This window comes from Garra rufa, chromosome 2, assembly GCF_049309525.1.
Source record: "Garra rufa chromosome 2, GarRuf1.0, whole genome shotgun sequence".
NCBI classification, from domain to species: domain Eukaryota; kingdom Metazoa; phylum Chordata; class Actinopteri; order Cypriniformes; family Cyprinidae; genus Garra; species Garra rufa.
This window is the reverse complement of record NC_133362.1, coordinates 45,367,576-45,388,803: the sequence shown is the minus strand read 5'-3', so window position 1 is coordinate 45,388,803 and position 21,228 is coordinate 45,367,576. Positions and strand designations below refer to the sequence as shown.

At 34.5% G+C, this 21,228-nt stretch overlaps 1 protein-coding gene across 3 annotated transcripts in view; it reads right to left on the bottom strand.

Annotated features, from left to right (window-relative positions):
* Positions 1-19,882, bottom strand: part of mlip (muscular LMNA-interacting protein) — a 68,404-nt gene extending 48,522 nt beyond the window's left edge. For all 3 annotated transcript variants that reach the window (XM_073834273.1, XM_073834276.1, XM_073834274.1), the window contains exon 1: positions 19,744-19,882. In XM_073834273.1, coding sequence (XP_073690374.1) covers positions 19,744-19,830 — 87 coding nt within the window. In that variant the 5' untranslated portion in view covers positions 19,831-19,882. The remainder of the gene's footprint in view (positions 1-19,743) is intronic.
* Between the last annotated feature and the right edge of the window lie 1,346 nt (positions 19,883-21,228).

The window sequence follows — 21,228 nt, the reverse complement described above, 5'->3', positions numbered from 1 at the left end:
ATATATATATATATATATATATATATATATATATATATATATATATATATATATATATATATATATATATATATATATATATATATATATATATATATATATATATATATATATATATATATATATATATATATATATATATATATATATATATATATATATATATATATATTAAGCAGCACAACTGTTTCCAACACTGAAAATAAATCACCATATTGAAATGATGCCTGAAGGATCATGTGACACTGAATACTGGAGTAATGATGCTGTAAATTCAGCTTTGCATTACAGGAATAAATTATATTTTAGAGTATATTTGTCACGTTTTACACAGGAACACACAAACAACGACGTAGTAAAAGACGTATATTTAATAAATCCAACGGAAACACAGGAACACCAGGAGATAACATCAAAGACCGACAAGCAACAAAGCAAAGACACAAATTTATAAAGACACAATGATTGGGATACACAGGTGTGGGAAATTAGGCAGGAACCAAAACACTCAGAGCAGCGGGGAAGATGGGAGAAACCAAACTAAATAGTCCAGGGGTGTGACAATATTAAAATAGAAGACCACTATTTTAAATTGCATTATAATTTCACAATATTAATTTTTTTTCTGTATTTTTAAATTAAATAAACACAGTCTTGATGAGCAGAAAAGTCCCTTTTAAAAAGCATTAAAAATCTTACTGATCCCAAATGTTTGAGCTGCAGTGTATATTTTCATATTCTACAATATGTGTGTAGCCTAACATTGTTTTACTAATTTCAGAGCTGAAAGTGAATTGGAAAAATATTTCTAAATCCCAAAGCGCTGAAAAAGTGCCTGGCCACTGTTATGCTCTATTGCAGTTTTATTTAAAGGATCTGAACATGTCAGTCGAAGTAACAGTTATTTTTGCCTGTGATTCTGGTACAACAGCTTTGGCCCTTAAGCAATGTTCCAGCAACACAGTTATGACACTTTCTTTTTTTCCTTCTTGTTCCCTGTATAGCCGTTTCATCATCCATATCTTCTCTTTTCTTTGATATTCCTGTTAAAATTAAAGAGCTTCTGAAATAATTTAAAAAGCCCTGAAGCATTAATATGAGGCCTCGAACATTATTCCAACAAAGTCTATGGCTCAGATACTGTATATACAGTACACTCTTAAAAATAAAGATGCTTCACAATGCCATAAAAGAATCTTTTTTTTTTTTTTTTTGTCTAAATGGTTCCATAAAGAACCTTTAGCATCTGAAGAAGCTTTCTGTTTCACAAAAGGTTCTTTGTGGCGAAAGAAGGTTCTTCAGATTATAAAAAGGTAAGAAAGAGATGGTTTAAAGAACCTTTGACTGAATGGTTCTTTGTGGAACCAAAAATGGTTCTTCTATAGCATCGCTGTGAAGAACCTTTTAAAGCACCTTTTTTTTAAGACTTTAGAAGATTATACAGATGAACAGTTCTGGTCCTACAATTTGACTGGGCTACTGACATTCTGATATTTATTGTTAAAATACTGGGATGTTTCACAGATCATTTTAGGTGAGGAGGGCAAGTTGTCAGTGCTCCAATCCAACTCTGTTTCCAACTCAGTGCAGGGCTTGGCAACAGGAGCATGCCAGCATCAGAGGTTAAGCCCATAAGCCATTTTAGACAGGTATAAACTGTGAACAACTTAAATTATGCACTGAACATGTTTCTAGCCCTGTTAAATTTGCCCATAATAAACTGGTACATTCGATAAAAGTATAGGCTACTTCCAAAAATGTAATTTATTCTTGATTATGCATAATTATGTGTTATTGAGCACATGTACTTTGCTAATTTTATTCTCCACAGGCCTTTCCATTGCATTTACATATGAAATTGGTAATCAGGAAATTGTAACAATGGCTATTTTCGCACTGTTAGTGTTTGGGACTAACGGACGTATTTACTTTCATTGAAGAGTTTTGAAATGTTCTGTTCAAACAAATGTGAATTTGATTATATATAATGCCGTTTTTAGTTCTGTAAACAAGCAAACTGTGTGTGAATGTAACTGTATTCCCTTACCATATACTTCAAGTTCATTTGATTAAGTATACGTAAAGTTTAAGTATATTTTTAAGTATACTTTATGTTGTAAGTATACAAATATCAGTGTACTAATAGGATACTTTTAGGTGTACTATTTCAATACTCATTGGGACTATATTGGCCCACTTTCTAGGATATAAAAGTATACTTTTAAGTATACTTTAGGGATAACAGTAGTAAACTGTGAGTACACAACTAGTTTGCATTTATACGAAAAGTGAACTTGTTATCCTGATAGTTTACTAATTAAATACTTTTTTATGCATTTTAGTACACTTTGAAGTATAATCTCAGTCGTTTTGGTAACACTTTATTTTAAGGATCAGGAATTAGACAGTAATTAATGACTAATAACTGCATTTGTAAATGACTAGTTATGGACTTGTATGCCATTATAAGCTATTTATAAGGCCTTTATTGGCTGTTGTCTTATGTTGGTCTTATAGACCTATTTGTTTCTGTCCAAACAGTGTACTAATTATCTAAACATAAAACAAACTAATAGCTTGTATTGTGCGAATTACAAACTTTATAAGTTCTCAGTACACTATGCGAATGTGTAGCTTATAACTATGAAATAAATATAGAATAGGAATTTCATCAGACATTTAAATTAGCTGAAAAACAGTTACACAAAAGCAGTCTTCTAGCAGTTGTTCCATACTAATAAATGATTAATAAACAAAATATTCCCCATTCCCTTAATTTATTAACAGCTAACAAGCACATTTCTCACTAATACATGCTGTATTACTTCAGATTATGTTCCCTATTCTAAAGTAGAAAAGAGACATGAAAGATTGCAGTGAAGAATTCTGTCTTTATTGTTTGATGGTTCAACAAGAGAACAAACTACAGATGAGACACACTTTCATGTCGCTTTTCTACTTTAGAATAGGGAACATAATCTGAAGTAATACTGAATGTATTAGTGAGAAATTTGCTTGTTAGCTATTAATAAATTCAGGGAATGGGGAATATTTAGTTTTTAAATCATTTGTTAGTGTGGAACAACTGCTAGAAAGACTGTGCTTTTGTGTAAAAGTGTTTTTCTGTTAATTGAAATGTCTGTGATGAAATGCCTATTCTATATTTATTTTATACTTATAAGTTACACATTCACATAGTGTATTGAGAACTTAAGCTATTAGTTTGTTTTATGTTTAGCTAATTAATACACTGTTAGGACAGAAACTTAGTATAAAGTTTAAGACAAAAATAAGACAACAACCAATAAAGGCCTTATAAATAGCTTGTAATGGCATACAAGTCCGTAACTAGTCACTTATAAATGCAATTATTAGTCATTAATTACTGTCTAATTACTGATCCTTAAAATAAAGTGTTACCGTAGTTTTTTATTGCAAGTATACTCGTACATTTTCTTTAAGTGAACTTTACAGCATACTTTAAGTATACTACTATGTCCCTATTTAGGTATTATGTTTGTATATATTTTGTTATATGAATATCTGAACATACAAAACATCAAAAGAAAGAACGCTATCTGCTTGTAAACAAAAACATTTTATTCTAGCTCCATGCATTCTTTTTTTATAAACACTTAAATGTAGGTAAGTTTCATAAAAATAGACTAGACATAAAAGACTATCCATGATAATCAAACTGTAAATGGAATCAATCATCTCCCTAAAGCTTGACAGTTATTATTACCTCTTCATGGGTCGACATTTTATTCCATAACGTTACAAAGTTTTACACATCTATGGTTTTAATGCTGTTAGATTACATGTGGAAGCATTTGTTGTGTCGGTTTCTTCTTCACTTGTGTTTTGGAAATTCTGATCAGAAGATGTGTAATAGCGCCCCTAACATATAACAATGAAAATACAGATTCTCTGAGCACAAGTATAGCTCAAATAAGACTTTTACTAAGTATAAGTCAAGTATACCTAAATGTCATTTTTTAGTATATTTCTGAGAAGTATATAAAGCACATTTCTGAGAAGAACATAAAACGTAGACTGAAAGTACATTTTCCTAGTTTTAGTTTAACAGAAGTATACTAATAGCACACTTGAATAAACTTCTTTTGTGTAAGGGCTGAAGGACTCAAATACAGGACAACCATGTTCAGCTAACCATCTAAAACACAACATAGACCAGTATAAGTTAGCTATTATAAACTGTATAGCCTATTTTGATTATTAACCTGCCTCTCTGTCAAACCTATCAAATCAATATTGATCTATCATAATGATCCTTATGCATTTGGGAAAGAAAAAAATCACTTTTGTCATCCTGTCCATTTGTTATTAATGCTGTGAGCGACTGGTGAAAATGTCCTTACGAACTGGGTTTCCTGGACAGTATTATCCATAAATTGTAATTGTAAAAAACATTTCTTCCACTTTAAGATTCAAACTACGGTATAAGATCAAACACACAATTATCCTCTATGGCCGTATTTATCGCATTTTATCACCCCTGCCCTACACATATTCAGAGTATGCAGACTGACTCCCCTCTTACACTGCTAATGACGCAACATGACAGACTTGAATGCTCCCATTATAATCATCGCCTATAATGATGCAGAGTGGGGTTCCTTGAGCAATTTCACATGGCTTTTTGAGCTTGCAGTTCTCCGCTGAGTTTCTGCATAGTGATCTGCACTCCTACAAACCCTCAAATTATAATCAAAGAAACTGTCACCTACCCCGCTTGTGATGAAGATGGGATGTTAAAATACAGCCTTTGGATATTAAATAAATTATCATTGCAATTAAAATTACTGTTGTGCAAACAAAAAAAGAATAACTGAATGACCCAACACTTTTAGAGAAGAAGAAAATAAACCTAGCCACACAATTTTTGTCAGAAATATAATATATAAATATATAATACTTAAAGGTGTAGTTCACTTCCAGAACAAAATATACAGATAATGTATTCACCCCCTCATTCAGGATTTCTTTCTTTCTTCAGTCGTAAAGAAATTATATTTTTGGAGGAAAACATTTCATGATCTCTCTCTATATAGTGGACTTCTATGGTGCCCCCAAGTTTAGTTTTTACTTTCAAAATACAGTTTAAATGCAGCCACAAAAGGCTCAAAACGACCCAGCCGAGGAATCGGCTAAAAAAAATTACAATTTATATACTTTTTAACCTCAAACAATCATCTTGTCTAGGTCTGTGTAAACTCTATTTTTTCCGGTTTAAGACAGTTAGGGTATGTCTCCAAACTCCTATCTCATTTTTTTTCTCCAACTTCAAAATCACCCTATATATGCTGTTTTACCTTTTTTGTAAAGGGCGTTCACTTTGTAAACACTGGGTCGCTACTTCTTCAGCGATGTAGTATGATGTTTTTGAAGTTGGAGGAGAAAATGAGATGGAAATTTTTTGACATACCCTAACTGTCCTGAACCAGAAAAAACTGTCCACGCAGACCTAGACAAGATAACCATTTGAGGTTAAAACATAAAAAAATTTACAATTCTTTTAGAAAATAACAGATTGGTTCACTAGATAAGACTCTTATTCCTCGACTAAAGCTGCATTGAAACTATATTATGGAAGTTCAAACTCGGGGGCACCATAGAAGTCCATTATATGGAGAAGAATCCTGAAATGTCAAAAAACATAATTTCTTTACGACTGAAGAAAGAAAGACATCTTGGATGACAAGGGGGTGAGTACATTATCTGTAATTTTTTGTGCTGGAAGTGAACTTCTCCTTTAAAGCAGTACAACATTTTTTTTTTAAATCAACAAGCTAATTTTATGACCCTTATTTCATTTTTATGATCTTATTTTGTTAATATTATTAACATTTTTTCAGGTTCTGCAAGGTGCTGGTAAAATTATGACCACAACTGCATATTACCTGCCAACTTGCTGCTATACACCATGGGCTTACTAATACTTGATTCGGAGTGGCTGAAATTGTTCGTTAAAATCAATGGTTCCATTCAGATTGTCAATTTGCTGCCTTCATTGTAATCCTAATTGTAAATATGAGCAAAGGTGGATATGAAAATAAATCTGCATCATTAATCCTTTTGATCTTTCATTAAAAAAAAAAAAAAAAAAATTCTAACCTGTCATTGAAGTGAAACAATAGAAACTGGGGTGGGGAATCTCATTATGAAATAAATGTTGTTGTTTTTTTCTAGTTCACATTGGCCACTATTATTGGCACCCAATTATTGCAACATCCTTTTCCCAAGATAACAGTTCTGAGTTTTCTCCAACAAAGTCTAATGAGTTTGGAGAACACCTGACAAGAGATCAGAGACCATTCCTTCATACAGAATCTCTCTCTTCCCAGCTTCATGTTGGTGCTTCTTCTCTTCAGTTTCTATACAGGATTCATGTCAGGGAACTGGGACGGCCATGGTAGAAGCTTCATTCTGTCCACAGTGATACATTTTTGTGTTGATTTTTGTTGATCATCCTGCTGGAAGATGCAACCACGGCCCATTATAAGATTTCCAACAGAGGCGGTCAGGTTTACATTTTTTATCTGCTGGTATTTGATAGAATCCATGAAGCCATGTATCTAAACAAGATGTCCAGGACCTCCAGCAGAAAAATAGGCCCACAACATTAAAGACCCAGTAGTATTTTTAACCGTGGGCATGGGCTACTTTTTAACCCTGTCTGCACCAAAACCATCTGGAGGGTTAGCTGCCAAAAAGCTCATTTTTAGTTACATCTGACCATTAAAGCCAGTCCTGTTTGAAGCTCCAATCATATCTGACAAGTGAGTTTGTTTTTTGATTAGCCTGGAGAATTTTTTTGAAACCCTCTGGAACAACATGTGGTGATGTAGGGGCTGTTTGATCATTTTATTTTAGGCTCCTCTGGCTTTCTGACCCCAAGACTCAACAATTCTCTGCAGTTCTCCAGCTGTGATCCTTGGAGAGTTTTTGGGCACTTAAACTCTCCTCCTTATCGTCCACACACATGCTCTTCCAAGCAGATTTGTAATCTTTAGTTGACTGGAACTTCTTAATTATTGCTCTAATGGTGGGAATGGAGATTTTCAATGTTTTAGCTCTTTTCTTACAGCCACTTTCTATTTTGTGAAGGTCAACAAACTTGTTCTGCACATCAGAAATATGTTCTTTGGTTTTACTCCTTGTTATGGATGATTGAGGGGATTTGGTCTTTGTGTTCCTTATAATTCTGTAGAACAGGAAGTTATGGCTGGACAATTTCATGCTCCTAGTCACCCTGGTGTGCTAAATACTTCAGATATACTTCAGAGATATATAATTTATAGGAATTTCTAGGGGTGCCAATAATTGTAGTCAACCTGCATTAGAGAAAACCATTTATTTCATAATATAAGTTTGCCCCACTTTCAATTGTTTCACTTCAATGACAGGTTAGAATTTTGTACATTTTTTGAATGAAAGATCAAAAAGATAAACAATGCAGATTTATTTTCACATCCACCTTTGCTCATATTTACCAAGGGTGCCAATAGTCACCTGGTTTGAGAAAAGGTTTCTAGCTGTCTATCTGTAACAACATCATTTACAAAAAAAATGCTTTTGTAGAAAGAGTTCTAATATTCATCAAGCCAAGCCTTTTTCATTAATCTGTATTATATCTCTATTTATTTGTTGGTCATTGTTGAATGTGATGCTATTGCTCTAATAGGATTCAATGATCTATGCTAAGCTATACTAAAAGTGATATTGCCAGAACGGGAGAACGGCTGAATGGATTTCAAAATGGTAAAACTCAACTTATTAACTCGGGGGGAGTTGGAGAATGAGCCTATTTCCATAAAAAAAAAGTGGAGTATTCCTTTAAAGGGGTGCTATTATGCTTTTCACTTTTTGAACTTTAGCCAGTGTATGGTGTGTATGTTTGGGCATAAAAACATCTACAAAGTTACAAATCTCAAAGTCCACTCCAAAGGGAGATATTTAGTTTTTAAAAAGTCCCTTTTCAAGAACTACAATGAACGGCTCATTTGGACTACAGCGTTTGTTTTCCACATGCAATGATGGTATCCCGCCTACAGAAATTCAATTCATTAGCGGGTGGGGGATTTGCCTAATTTTAGCGATGTATTATGGACAGCCATTTCTGGGATGCTTCAGCGAGCCGCAGGTCGTCTCAGCTTTAACTAAAGAGTTCGCGAACTGCACCGGAATCTGTGCTGGAGCCACGCCATTGACGTGCGGTATAGAGGGTTAAAACACGCAGAGTTGCGACTGATATAAACATGAACATTGACTAGTGATCATCCGTGGACGGAGCCGCGCCGTAGACGTGCAGTGTGTGGTAAGACATTTATTCATCATACAGTGTAGATAGCTTCACTAGCCTTATGGTTTCGGGCATGCAAATAATACATACATTAGCACAATAATGATAATATCATGCATCGATGATCTCGCAGGCTGACGATAGGATCAACAATACTGTAGCATTTTATTTACTCACCTTTCATGCATCATAGGTGTATATAACTTCCTTCTTTCAGCCCAATGCAATTGGAGCTAAATTAAAAATAATCCTAGCTCTCCCAAGCTTTAGAACTGAACGGTATAGATGAGTGTTTCTCTCCATCAGTCCAAAACAAGTCGATCCAGTATCAAAAAAAAGTCCTCACATGGCTCCGGGGCGGTCTGTAAAAAGCCTCCTTTAGTGATCCGATGTGTTTTTGTAAGAAAAAATATCAATATTTAAAACATTAGTATCACTTTAATCTAGTTTGCTGCTTTGGTAAGGGACGTGGCAGGGTGTCTACGCTGTTTGCCAATCGCAACGCAGTGGGACTGCTAACCAATCACAATACATTTGGTTTTTCTGAAGGTGGAACCCTGAAATAACGGAGCCGTTTGCGCCAGCCTGGGGAGAAAGCTATTGTAATAATGTAAATTATGTGAAAAATTGTGCGTTTTTCAAACCACCAAGCATGACAGCATGTTCAAGTATACCCACAAAACAAAATAAAGACTTTGTAAAAGAGCATAATAGGACCCCTTTAAGTTATATTTAGCCGTTAATATGGCAAAGAATGACAGTAAGATAAAGATTCAAAACAAAGCTGCACAGAACTACGATTGCAAACCTCTCAGCAGCGAGGCAGACAGGAACTGGATACCACTACACAACTTTAAAATATCAACAAATTTCATCACTATACTTTATATATCCAAGAGAGGAAAAAGACATATTTGAGCTGATTTAGACCCTGAGTGACACTTCCCAAGCACTCTCATTTTTCGAGAATGGTATCATTTTGAGGTTCATTTAATTGGACAATTACTTTCGAGCATGCAAGTCCTCTTACTATATGTTAATGATTACAAAAATTTGTTATTTTTAGTTTTTTATTCATTGCGTTTTCTGTCACTCAGTCAATTGCAAAACACTTTAACTCATTAAGACAAGATACAGGAATAGGGTCAAAGAGATTTTACCATAAAAACAGTCATTAACGATCACTTAAAATGCAAGGTGCATCACACACATTAAGCAAATCCAGATAATAGAATTAACTCATAATTTAGCATCTCTTTGCATTACAATCTGAAGGCTTTAAAAGTGAATACAGAGGCAGCTGTTTGTTGCCTGGCAGTGCCACTCATCCACTTAAAGGCAATAGGTCTGCGTATCTTCATAATGAAGATCACTAATTAAGCTTAGCGGGAGATTTTCATCCCTCCAGTCATGAATTAGTCAGAGTGGATCAACTAAAAAACAGGAATCAACATGATGCAGTATAGAAGGTTTGATAATTGTAGGTTATCTCATGCTTGAACAATTAAAGACCGTATGGAAATTTTACTTCCTGTGCCTTACTGTTACTGATAATAAATCATTGCCTTCTCGGACTGCCATTTTCTTAATTTACTGATGATGATGATAAAAGCCACTTATAAAGACTTCTTTAGACTTTAAAGACTTACATCATGTTAAGCCTCAGGTGAGTTACAGTAGCTTTGATTTTAGCTTTGACATTTAACCGTTCCTTCTGTCATAGATGCAGGATAAAAGTAGACTTTAAAGAACAGACATGAGCTTCTTGTCAAAGTAGTTTGTGTTCAAACAGACAGGGAAAGTGGCAGCAAAAGCACTGTACAGAGTGTAGAAATAAGTGTATCAGGCTGCTTTTCTTGTTAGTTTGAAACACAACTTCAATGCAAATTAACAGCTATGTTCAAAATGAAATATTCTCATGTATGCTGTTTCTGCCAGCAGTTGACTGAACATTTCACATAGCAGGGCATAAGTTTTGCTGTTGTTAATACAGCACTGCAATAAGCTAAAACTTTTCATAGAAGCAAGAAATTGGAAACCACTATTAGCTATGACTTTAACATCAGAGAACTTATAATTTGCTGCTTATTAATATTTTGTAAGGTTGTTATATTTAGGTCTGGGATGAATCAAGGGATCTAAAATATAATAATGCAGAATAAGGCATTAATACACTATATTGCCAAAAGTATTGAGACACTCCCTTCTAACAAACAGATTTGACTAATTTAGTAATTTCCATGAGTACAAATCTTAATGTTTAAGCATATAATGATATTCTAGGGAATCCTGTTCTTCTAATTTTACAACAACAGTTTGGACAGGACCCTCTTCTATTATATCATGACAATGACTTTGTATTAGGCAAGGTTCAAAAAGAAATGGTTGATTCAGTCAGTGTGGAAGAACTTGACTGGTTTGCAAAAAGCAAAGTCCTAATATCAGCTAAACACCTCTGGTGTGACTTCAAATACAGACCTTGAGCCAAAAACTCATCATCAAACATCAATGACGTATACATACATTATATAGACAAAAGTATTGGGACACCCCTTCTTTAGAACAGAAAAGGGCACTTCCAAAACTGTGACAGCAAAGATGGAAACAATTCATGTATTTATAAATTGTATTTCCATCTCTGTTGCAACTGCTTTGGAAGTGTCAAAAATGACTGTACCCATAGTTACAAGTCATTGGTGTTTGGTGGTTTTTGGCTCAAAGTCTGCATTTAAAGTCACTTCAGAGGTGTTCAGATGGGATTTGGACTTTGCTTTCTGCAAACTAGTCAAGTTCTTCCACACTGACTGAATTAATCATTTATTTTTTAACCTTGCCTTATGCACAAAGGCATTGTCATGTTAGAATAGAAAAGGGTCCTGTCCAAACGGTTGCTGTCATATTAGAAAAACACAGTCGTATAGAATACCATTATATGCTTAGAATATTATATGCTATCATTATAAGCATAGAATATCATTATATGCTTAAACATTAGGATTTGTACTCATTGAAATTAATACAGTAGTCAAACCTGTTCATTAGAACAAGGTTAATACTTTTGGCAATAGAGTGTATGTGCTTTATAAGTAATAAACTATATGCTGGTATGCATGCTAATAAGGAACTAGTTAATAGTAAGAATTGTAATAGTAATAACTTAAGTGTTTTTTTTTTTCCCCAATGACATGATCTCTACAATGAAAGTGTACCCTTATCCCTATGCCACCTGCACAGTAATAGCAAGTAGAAAGTCATGGTTTTGCCCAAAAGATTCAAGGTTTTGCTGGTTAAAAGCTGCATAGAGGCAGTGACTACACCATTCTGCTGCCAAAATACATATTTCTCTATTGATTGTCAGACAAGAGTAGTCATGTCATTGTTGTTGCAAGGAACATGAAGTGCAACATTTTCATTGTGCTTTTGTAGACTTTTACTACAGATTGACTGTTCTCTTGGGACTGTGCATATTCCTGTGGTAACAGCCAGTCAGCACTCTGCAGCTCCAGAGTCATTATTAGTCACATATGGCACTTATAGCTCAGATGATTGGCTCAAAAACTATTCCCAAAATTGGCTATGAGCAAAGATGGATGCAAGGCAGTGACTCATGGCTGTGCATGCACCAGCAAAGAAACTGCCATTGTAAAGAATTGAAATAGCTTTCTATGGGTATTTTAGAGCTCCTAGACGAGGACTGGGCAACTTCGGTCCTGGAGGGCCACTGTCCTGCCAAGTTTAGCTCAAACCCTAATCAGACACACCTGCCTGTAGCTTTCTAATGATCTTAAAGACACTGATTAGCTTGTTCAGATGTGTTTGATTAGGGTTGGAGCTAAACTTTGCAGGACAGTGGCCCTCCAGGACCAAAGTTGCACAGCCCTGCACTAGACTGTGACATAAATAAAAGGCTATTGGCTATTTAAAAAAAAATCTTTCATGTATCTTACCCCAACTGTGCTTGCTCCATTTCATGAGGTCTTTAAACAGTATTTTTCACTCGTCACATTATGTTCACTAAATATAACTTTTCACATATATCACCCTTAACACACATACACTGTAGTGTAGCCACAGTGACAGTGAAAGCCACAAACAAACAGAAGCAGTCAAAGGCCCCAGCAGGCATTTCCTACCTATAAAATGTCTCTCTCTCACTCTCTTTGCTCTCTGTAGCCCACAGTGTTATGCGGATCATACCGTTCCTTACGGCTCAAATTTCCAGTCCGTACCCACGCGAGGGGTGTGTTTGTCCCAGGCTGTTCCCAGCATAGTGTTTTATTCAAAACACAGAACTCAAATCCAACATCTCCTTGATTAGCAATGATCAACAAAACATGAAGACCAAATACATTTTCAGTTTTCTAAAAATAATCAAAAGGTACAAAAGCTGCTCAGCACAGAGCAGAAGTATTAAAAGCAAGCCAGTTGAATACATTTTTTGTCACACTTTAGTTTGGGGATAAATTCTCACTATTAACTAACTATTAACTATTACTTTTACCTTAATAAACTCCTGATTTGCTGCTTGTTAATATAGTAAGGAAGTTGTTAAGTTTGGGTAAGAGGTGGATAAGGGATCTAAAGAAGATCATGCAGAGTAAGGCAATAATATGGGCTTTATAAGTACTAATAAACAGCCAATATTGTAGTAATATGCATACTAATAAGCAACTAGTTAGTATTGAGAACTGGTCCATTAACTAAAGTGTTACTTTTTTGTTTTAAAGGAACACTCCACTTTTTTTGGAAATAGGCTCATTCTCCAACTCCCCCCGAGTTAATAAGTTGATTTTTACCGTTTTGAAATCCATTCAGCCGTTCTCCTGTTCTGGCGATATCACTTTTAGCATAGCTTAGCATAGATCATTGAATCCTATTAGACCAATAACATCGCGTTCAAAAATGACCAACGAGTTTCCATATTTGTTGTATTTAAAACTTGACTCTTCTGTAGTTATATCGTGTACTAAGACCGGTGGAAATGCAAAGCTGCGAGTTTCTAGGCCGATAAGATTAGGAACTACACTCCCATTCCGGCATAATAGTCAATGAAGTTTGCTGCCGTAATATATAATATGCCGTTCTAATAATACTCCGCCTGCTTCAGCCATATTACGGCAGCAAACTTCCTTGACTATTACGCCGGAATGGGAGTGTAGTTCCTAATCTTATCAGCCTAGAAAATTGAAGCTTTGCATTTCCACCGGTCTTAGTACACGATATAACTACAGAAGAGTCAAGTTTTAAATAGGACAAATATCGAAACTAAACTAAATTTTTGAACGTGATGCTATTGATCTAATAGGATTCAATGATCTATGCTAAGCTATGCTAAAAGTGATATCGCCAGAACAGGAGAACGGCTGAATGGATTTCAAAACGGTAAAACTCAACTTATTAACTCGGGGGAAGTTGGAGAATGAGCCTATTTCCAAAAAAATTGGAGTGTTCCTTTAAGACTAGTCATTTTAAGTCGTTCATAGTCGTTTTAAAGGCAGTTACATAAAAAGGCATGATTGGTCTCATTTTAATCTGAAAAGTAATGTTTGCTTCTCAGTTAACTGCTGGTTGTTGACCATGCTAGTTCTTAGAACACAGTCTTAACATAGTGGCCATGTTTATGCAACTGGCCCTATGTTTACAGCCCAGATTTAGTTTATCGAGTAATGATTTGGCTGCAAGAACAATAATACTGAACTGACCTTTAGTATTTTCACAGTATGCCTATAAAATCAAACAGGCAGGCCAGTTCATTTTCCAAGACATTTGGCATCTGAGTTTAAAACACAGCTGACGCTTCAGTCAGAGCTGTTTACTGCAAAACAGAAAGTGATACTTTGATTTACTTCACTTTGAGAAACATAAGTCATTATTTGTGAACATGAATGCTTCATCTTGCAAAGGTCATTCAAAAACACTGTTTCCTTTACAAACTAAACACTCTACTTTATAACAATCAAATGATTGTTTTGTGCTGTCTAATCACTCTTCTATAGTCATCCTTCAATATTAATTTATCTTTTGGTGCATTACATTAGTGTTTATATTAACAATTCAGGCACATCAGTCTGGATTTTTTTAAGTTTAGAAAAAAAAAAAGAAAAAAACTTGTTACAGTCAAAGACTATAGAAATACAAAGATGGTTCACTCCTATACTTATGAATGGGAGAAACTGCAACACGCAATATGCCAGAATAGTCCCGCCTTCTAAATGAAAGAGCCTGACCAATATGCATTTGTAGTCATAAGCGTTACTTACTTAAAACAAGATAAACTGGGGTAGCAAATGTGCACATGTACATAATACACTGCAAAAAAAAAAAAAAAATGCTTTTCTTACGTAGATTTTTCATCTTGTTTCCAGCCAAAATATCTAAAAATTCTTAAATCAAGAAGGATTTTCTAGACTAATAAAAATTATTGTATTGTTTTCAGAAAAAAACTACTCAAAATTAAGTGTGTTTTTGCTTGAAACAAGCAAAATAATCTGCCAATGGGGTAAGGAAAATAATCTTGTTTTATATTTGAAATATATCTATTTTTTTTTGCTTACCATATTGGCAGATTATTTTGCTTGTTCCAAGCAAAAACTCACTTAATTTTGACTTGTTTTTTCTGAAAACAAGAAAATTTTTACAAATTTAGAAAATCCTTCTTGATTTAGGACTTTTTAGATATTTTGGCTGGAAACAAGACAAAACAATAAGTAAGAAAAGCATTTTTCGTAGTGTATATTTGTAAATATATAATGTAAAAATAAGGTTTGTAAATGCTATTTGCACAGAAGAAACAACATGCAGCTCATTTCAAAATTGTGTTGCTGTAATTTAATTCAGTGAGCCTTTTTTTGAGATTACAGGATTCCCCCATTCATTTAGATAGGACTTGGTCTTGTGTGAGCTGCCCAACGCCATTGCAAATACGGCTGCAGAGTGAACAGAATTTCCTTGAAAGAGACTTTGTTACAGCTATACTGTAAAACATATGTACAACACCCATAGCCGATCACTGATTTTGTTGCATAGCAACATTCTGTCTTGTCTATAGTCTTACAGAAGTATGACACCGTCTGGCAATAGATTTGGCACTCAATCCACTACACACTGTACCTAACAAAGCACTTTAGCCATAACTTTATGTAACACAGGCTAGCTTAAAACTAAACTTTGTAACTTAAATTTACTTCCCTTGCTTCACGAGGCACAATACACTCTTCAAAATTAAGGCTCCAAAGAGATGTTTTTGCAGTGATGCCATAGAAGAACCATTTTTGGTTCCCCAAAGAACCTTTCAGTGAACAGTTCTAAAAAAAAGAACCATTTAAAGAGCATTTTAAAAATCTAAAGAACCTTTCTCCACTGTAAAGAACCTCTTCTGCATTTGAAAGGTTTCATGGATGTATTTTCAAGAGGCTGTAGTCTGAAGAGTTCTTGTTATCATGCCTGCTTCCTATGGTTGACCCTGGATGAAATCCCAATCATGTGTGCGTACACAGAGATTTGATCTTAGAGTGTGTGTTCTCTTAAATCCTGTGCCTAAAAAAAACTGCTTTTGACGTGGAAAAGTGCTTAATGTCATGTTAGGGTCTGAGCAGACGTACACACTTTTTCTTGTTGGAGCACTGCAGGTTTTTGGAAATATAAGCTGTTCTTGCAGCTCACTGTTCTAAATTAAATGATTTGGATGATGACTGGTTATCATTTATATGCTAATGATATTAATAAGACAGAGAGACAATTAGATATTAGGCAGAGAGCCATTCAGCTGCATGCAAGTTTAAGATCATTTACACCTGAAAGAGAGGCATATGTGCGTTTTCTGTGCATATGTTCATTCTGTGAATCAGACATACGCATATTTGAGAGATGATCAAAAGATCAAATTTAGTATGGTTTCTGCACAACATTTTATAAATGAGGCCCCAGCGGCCCTGACTGTAGATGGGTCATCAGTTTAGGGAACATATCGCATGCTGAGGGTTATAATCTGAGGGTTACAATGGCGTTTTAGTCATTTAAAAAACTATTGAAATCCCACCAGCACATAGTGTGGTTGTGCTTCAGGGGACCTTTGTTTGAATCCTGCCTGACAGATTTGTATGGCAGCATGCAATGGCATGCACAAGATTTGGTGACATTGATATTTTTTCTGCTACAAGCTATTTCTTTAAACATTTTTGCACAAAGCCTTGAAATGGAGTAACTACAGTAACAATAATAACTGCTAACACTGACAAAAAATGATTTTCTAGTATTTTTTTCTATATTTGTTAAGATACTAAGTTTTGTTTTAGGAGAAAATTTTGTTTGTTAGTTTTTTACTTAAAACAAGACTGATATATCTTAACAAGATATCTTGTTACTTAAAACAAGATAAAATGGGTTAAAATGTATTTTTTTATATATATATATATATATATATATATATATATATATATATATATATATATTCTTTTTTTTTAGGAAGTACACTTCCAGAACAAAAATTTACAAATAATTTACTCACCCCCTTGTCATCCAAGATGTTCATGTCTTTCTTTCTTCAGTCATTAAGAAATTATGTTTTTTGAGGAAAACATTTTAGGATTTGTCTCCATATAGTGAACTTCTATGGTTTCTCCAAGTACGAACTTCCAAAATGCAGTTTCAATGCAGCTTTAAAGGGCTCTATACAATCCCAATGAAATTAGTTCCCAGCTAGGTAACATTGGGAACTAATTTCAGACCCTGCGTGATATTACTCCGCCTGCTGCGTCCATATTACGGTAGCAAACTTCCTTGACTATTACGCCGGAATGGGAGTGTAGTTCCTAATCTTGTCGGCCTAGAAAATGGCAGCTTTACATTTTCCGCCGGTCTTAGCACACAATATAGCTACAGAAAAGTCAAGTTTTAAATAGGACAAATATTGAAACTCGTTGGTCATTTTTGAACGCGATGCTATATTGTTCTCATAGGATTTAATGATCTATGCTAAGCTATGCTAAAAGTGATATCGCCAGAACAGGAGAACGGCTGAATGGATTTCAAAACGGTAAAACTCAACTTTTTAACTCGGGGGGAGTTGGAGAATGAGCCTATTTCCAAAAAAAAAAAAAAAGTGGAGTGTTCCTTTAACAATCATCCTACATTGCTATTTTACCTTTTTATGTAAAGGGCATTTGATCTACTTTTCACGTTTACTTTGTAAACACTGGGTTGGTACTTAACTGCGATGTAGGATGATTTTGAAGTTGGAGAAGAAGTTTTTCGACATACCCTAACAGTCTTGAACCAGATTACACAGAGTACACGCAGAGCTACACAAGACAAGCATTTGAGGTTAAAAACTATATAAACTGTCTTTTTTTTTCAGAAAATAACCAATTGTTTCACTAGATAAGACCTTTCTTCCTCAGCTAAGACAGTTTAGAGCCTTTTGAAGCTGCATTTAAACTGTATTTTGGAAGTTCAAACTCGCGGGAACCATAGAAGTCCATTATATAGAGAGAAATCCTGAAATGTTTTCCTCAAAAACATAATTTCTTTACGACTGAAGAAAGAAAGACATGAACATCTTGGATGACAAGGGGGTGAGTACACTATCAGTAAATTTTTGTTCTGAAAGTGAAGTTCTCCTTTAAGATTGCTCCATTGGCAGATATTATTCTTGCTTTAAGCAAAAACAAAGTTTTTATATTAATGTTTTTCAGAAAACAAGACTTAATTTCTTGCATTTTGATTCAAGAATATTTAAATATGTGTACTGGAAAACAAAACAAAAATACTACGAATTTTTTTTTTTTTTTTTTTTTTTTTGTAATTAATTAATTATTTTATTATTACAGAAGCCCAGGCTAGGTTGGCACAGTAATAATTTCTGAGTCGTAATCTGAATGTTTACTTTCCTGAAAAACTTTGTTGATTTGTTGAGCTGAGGATGATTTTAACAAGTCACCCTACTGATATTTATGTGTCAACAGAACTATTAAGAAAATAAGGTTTAATGTGTTGTTATTTGAACGATTCACTGTGTGATTATTCTGACCTTTAGACGCTTATAACAAGTCTTGTTATCATTTTGCACTGTAAATAACCATCTATTTTCATTCCTTCCTGCCTGAATTCATCTTTGGGAATGGAATTACCATAAGCGGTAGGTACTTATCTAATGTCTGATTCAGATGGTGCTGTCTTGAGTGGAGCTTTGCAGTCAGGATAAACAAAAACAGAATGCCTCTGGCAGCAGACTGAAGCCACATGTTTTGAATGCCAGCGAGTTAAGTTTGCATAAATGCTAGCATGTCAGCTGGGTTTTTAAAATCCACATGTGGGTGTGTCGTTGTGTTTTAGAAGAAATCCCCTCCCTCCCACTTCAGTGAGCACACCCAATGCCGCTTCCAGCTCGCCTCCACCCACAGCTCAAAGAGTCCAAAGGCTGTCAGGGGCCTGCGGGTTTTGCCATATGATAAGAGACAGCATCAAAGCTGGGAAACACTAGCAGGGCTCTATTTACAATGCTCAGAGAGGCACTTCTGTATCTCCCCTAGCATTCTACTGCCTTAACCCTTCCATATGCATCCTTCCACTATAAAAAAAATTCTTATTTCACAGTAAACTGCCCAGATATTTGATACAAATTAAAAAAGTTGGCGCTAAACACACAGTAAAAGTGAAAGCTTCTCGCGTAATGCCTCATGGATAAATATAGCTTATGCAACACCACACACGCGAGGCAGAGCCAGCACAAGTTGTTAGGTACACAATACTCAAGTAACACTCCCCCGCCCTGGGAGTAATGTTAATAAGAGTCAGTCAAGCATATTATCATTTGAGCAGTCAAATTATATTGATAAAATATTATTATACATCAGTTACTCTAGACTTCTCATTGTACAGATGTACAGACACTGTATAGATGGAAAATTAAATATCTTTAGATTAATTGCTAGTTATTTAAAAGTTAAACTATAATCTATGAGCCCATGTGTGTTACATGTGTTGTCTGCCAGATTGTATTAAGCATAATCATAAAAAATAGCACTGAGAACTTAGTGATGTGCAGTTAAGTTGTTGGCAAAGAACTAATTTCACATATTTACATATATCTCAGCCATCACATAGTTGTTGTGCTATAATATTGTTTAATTCCTGTACACCTGTTGCCTGTCTGACCTTGAACTTTTCAGCAGCAAATATTTCAACATTTGTTTTGACCTATTTTCATTGACAATGACCCTATACTGCCTCTAAACATCTGTTGAAATTAAAAGTCTAATTCATCTCAGATACACACTTTATACAGCAAGAGAAAAACTTTTCAGGTTAAATGGAGTCACCATCAATCCTGAAGGAAGAAACACGCACAATAATTCCCTGCTGTAGCCACATGCGTTTCGCCTCTATAGCCTAGTGATTTTGGCCATTTGGTCACTTACCTTTCCCAAGGTCCTGTGTGGTTTTTCCAAAGCCATGTGTGTGTTTGTGCTGAAAGCTTGGTTGTATAGAGACTGCTGTACTGGCATTCATGTGCCCTCCGTGTTCAGCTTTACATGAGTGAGAGTGTGTACTCTTGTACAGTGAGTGTGTCGTGATAACTCTTGAATGCTGTAGGCTTCCATTTATAGAGCCAAGAAAGCCTCAAATAGACTGCAGACAGCAGGGAGCCCATGACAACAATTACAGCCAAAACATTGCCATCCCATCCATGATGACTGGACGATCTTACTGGAATTATCCCAGATGGGATCATTTACCTCTAATGGTTTTTTACTATGGTTAATAAAATGTAAAAAATGTCCAGCTAGTTGTAAGATTTTTTTTATTATTATTAATATAACATTTAGCCTATTGCCTTATATCTTATCATAGTTGCCTATGGCAAGAAATTCCATAGAAATCAAAAACATATATTGCACTGTAAAATCCAACTGTTTACCACGTAAATATAATTAGTTATCTTTACTGAGTTGTTATGCTTACTAGGTATTATTAAGTAACAGCTAATTCCAAGGCAAATACAACTATTTACTTACTGTTTTATGTGACACTTACTTAAAATATTCAAGTAACCACAAAGGAACCAATGACATTAATAATGTACAACAGAACAAAAGAAGAAGAAAAACAGACTTTTTACTAATTTCCTCCAATTTTGGTCATGTTTTTGTAGTTGCAATCAGTCATTTCCCAAAATTGTTTTGAATGTTGAATTGCCAATACAACTGAAAAATCTGTGAGAACATCACATAACCTGGCTTTATAAATTTATGTTAATTTTTCTATTCTTACTATTATAGTGGTTAGTGATCCCTTTAGTTGGGCACTTGTAACTTCATTTAAATTTTTATGATTCTCTTTCTATTGATGCAACAATGCAGCTATCACATCAATCGCAATCATTTGGTTTCAAAGAAAGATAAGTGATAAATAGATTGCTTTGTAAAGGTTATTTAGCTTTTAATTAAATAACTAAATAGCATACTTTTATGTTGATTAATGATCTTTTACAATTTTTTTTTTTTTTTTTTTTTTTTGCTTTTCATAAGCACCTTGTGAAGCTAATATAACCCTTTAATAACCATTTTATTCGCTCTTTCTGCTGTGCTACTACTAACACAAGACAGCAAATAAAATCGGCAAATAAAAACAACATTAAAACAAAGCAACTGCATAATTTAATCATGCCCCAATGCATTCTGGAAGTCAGTAATTCTGAGTTGCATAGTTACTCTCAATGTTCCTCAGATCACAGATTCAATTAAGTTAACAAAACTTAAATGGCTTAAGTAAATTGAACTCAAAACAAGTTAGGAATACTTTTAAAATATTAGTAGATAAGACTTCAATTACACTTAATACAGTTAAAATTAAAAAAGTTAAAATTACTTAACTGAATTAGGGCAACAAGTTTGCACAATTTA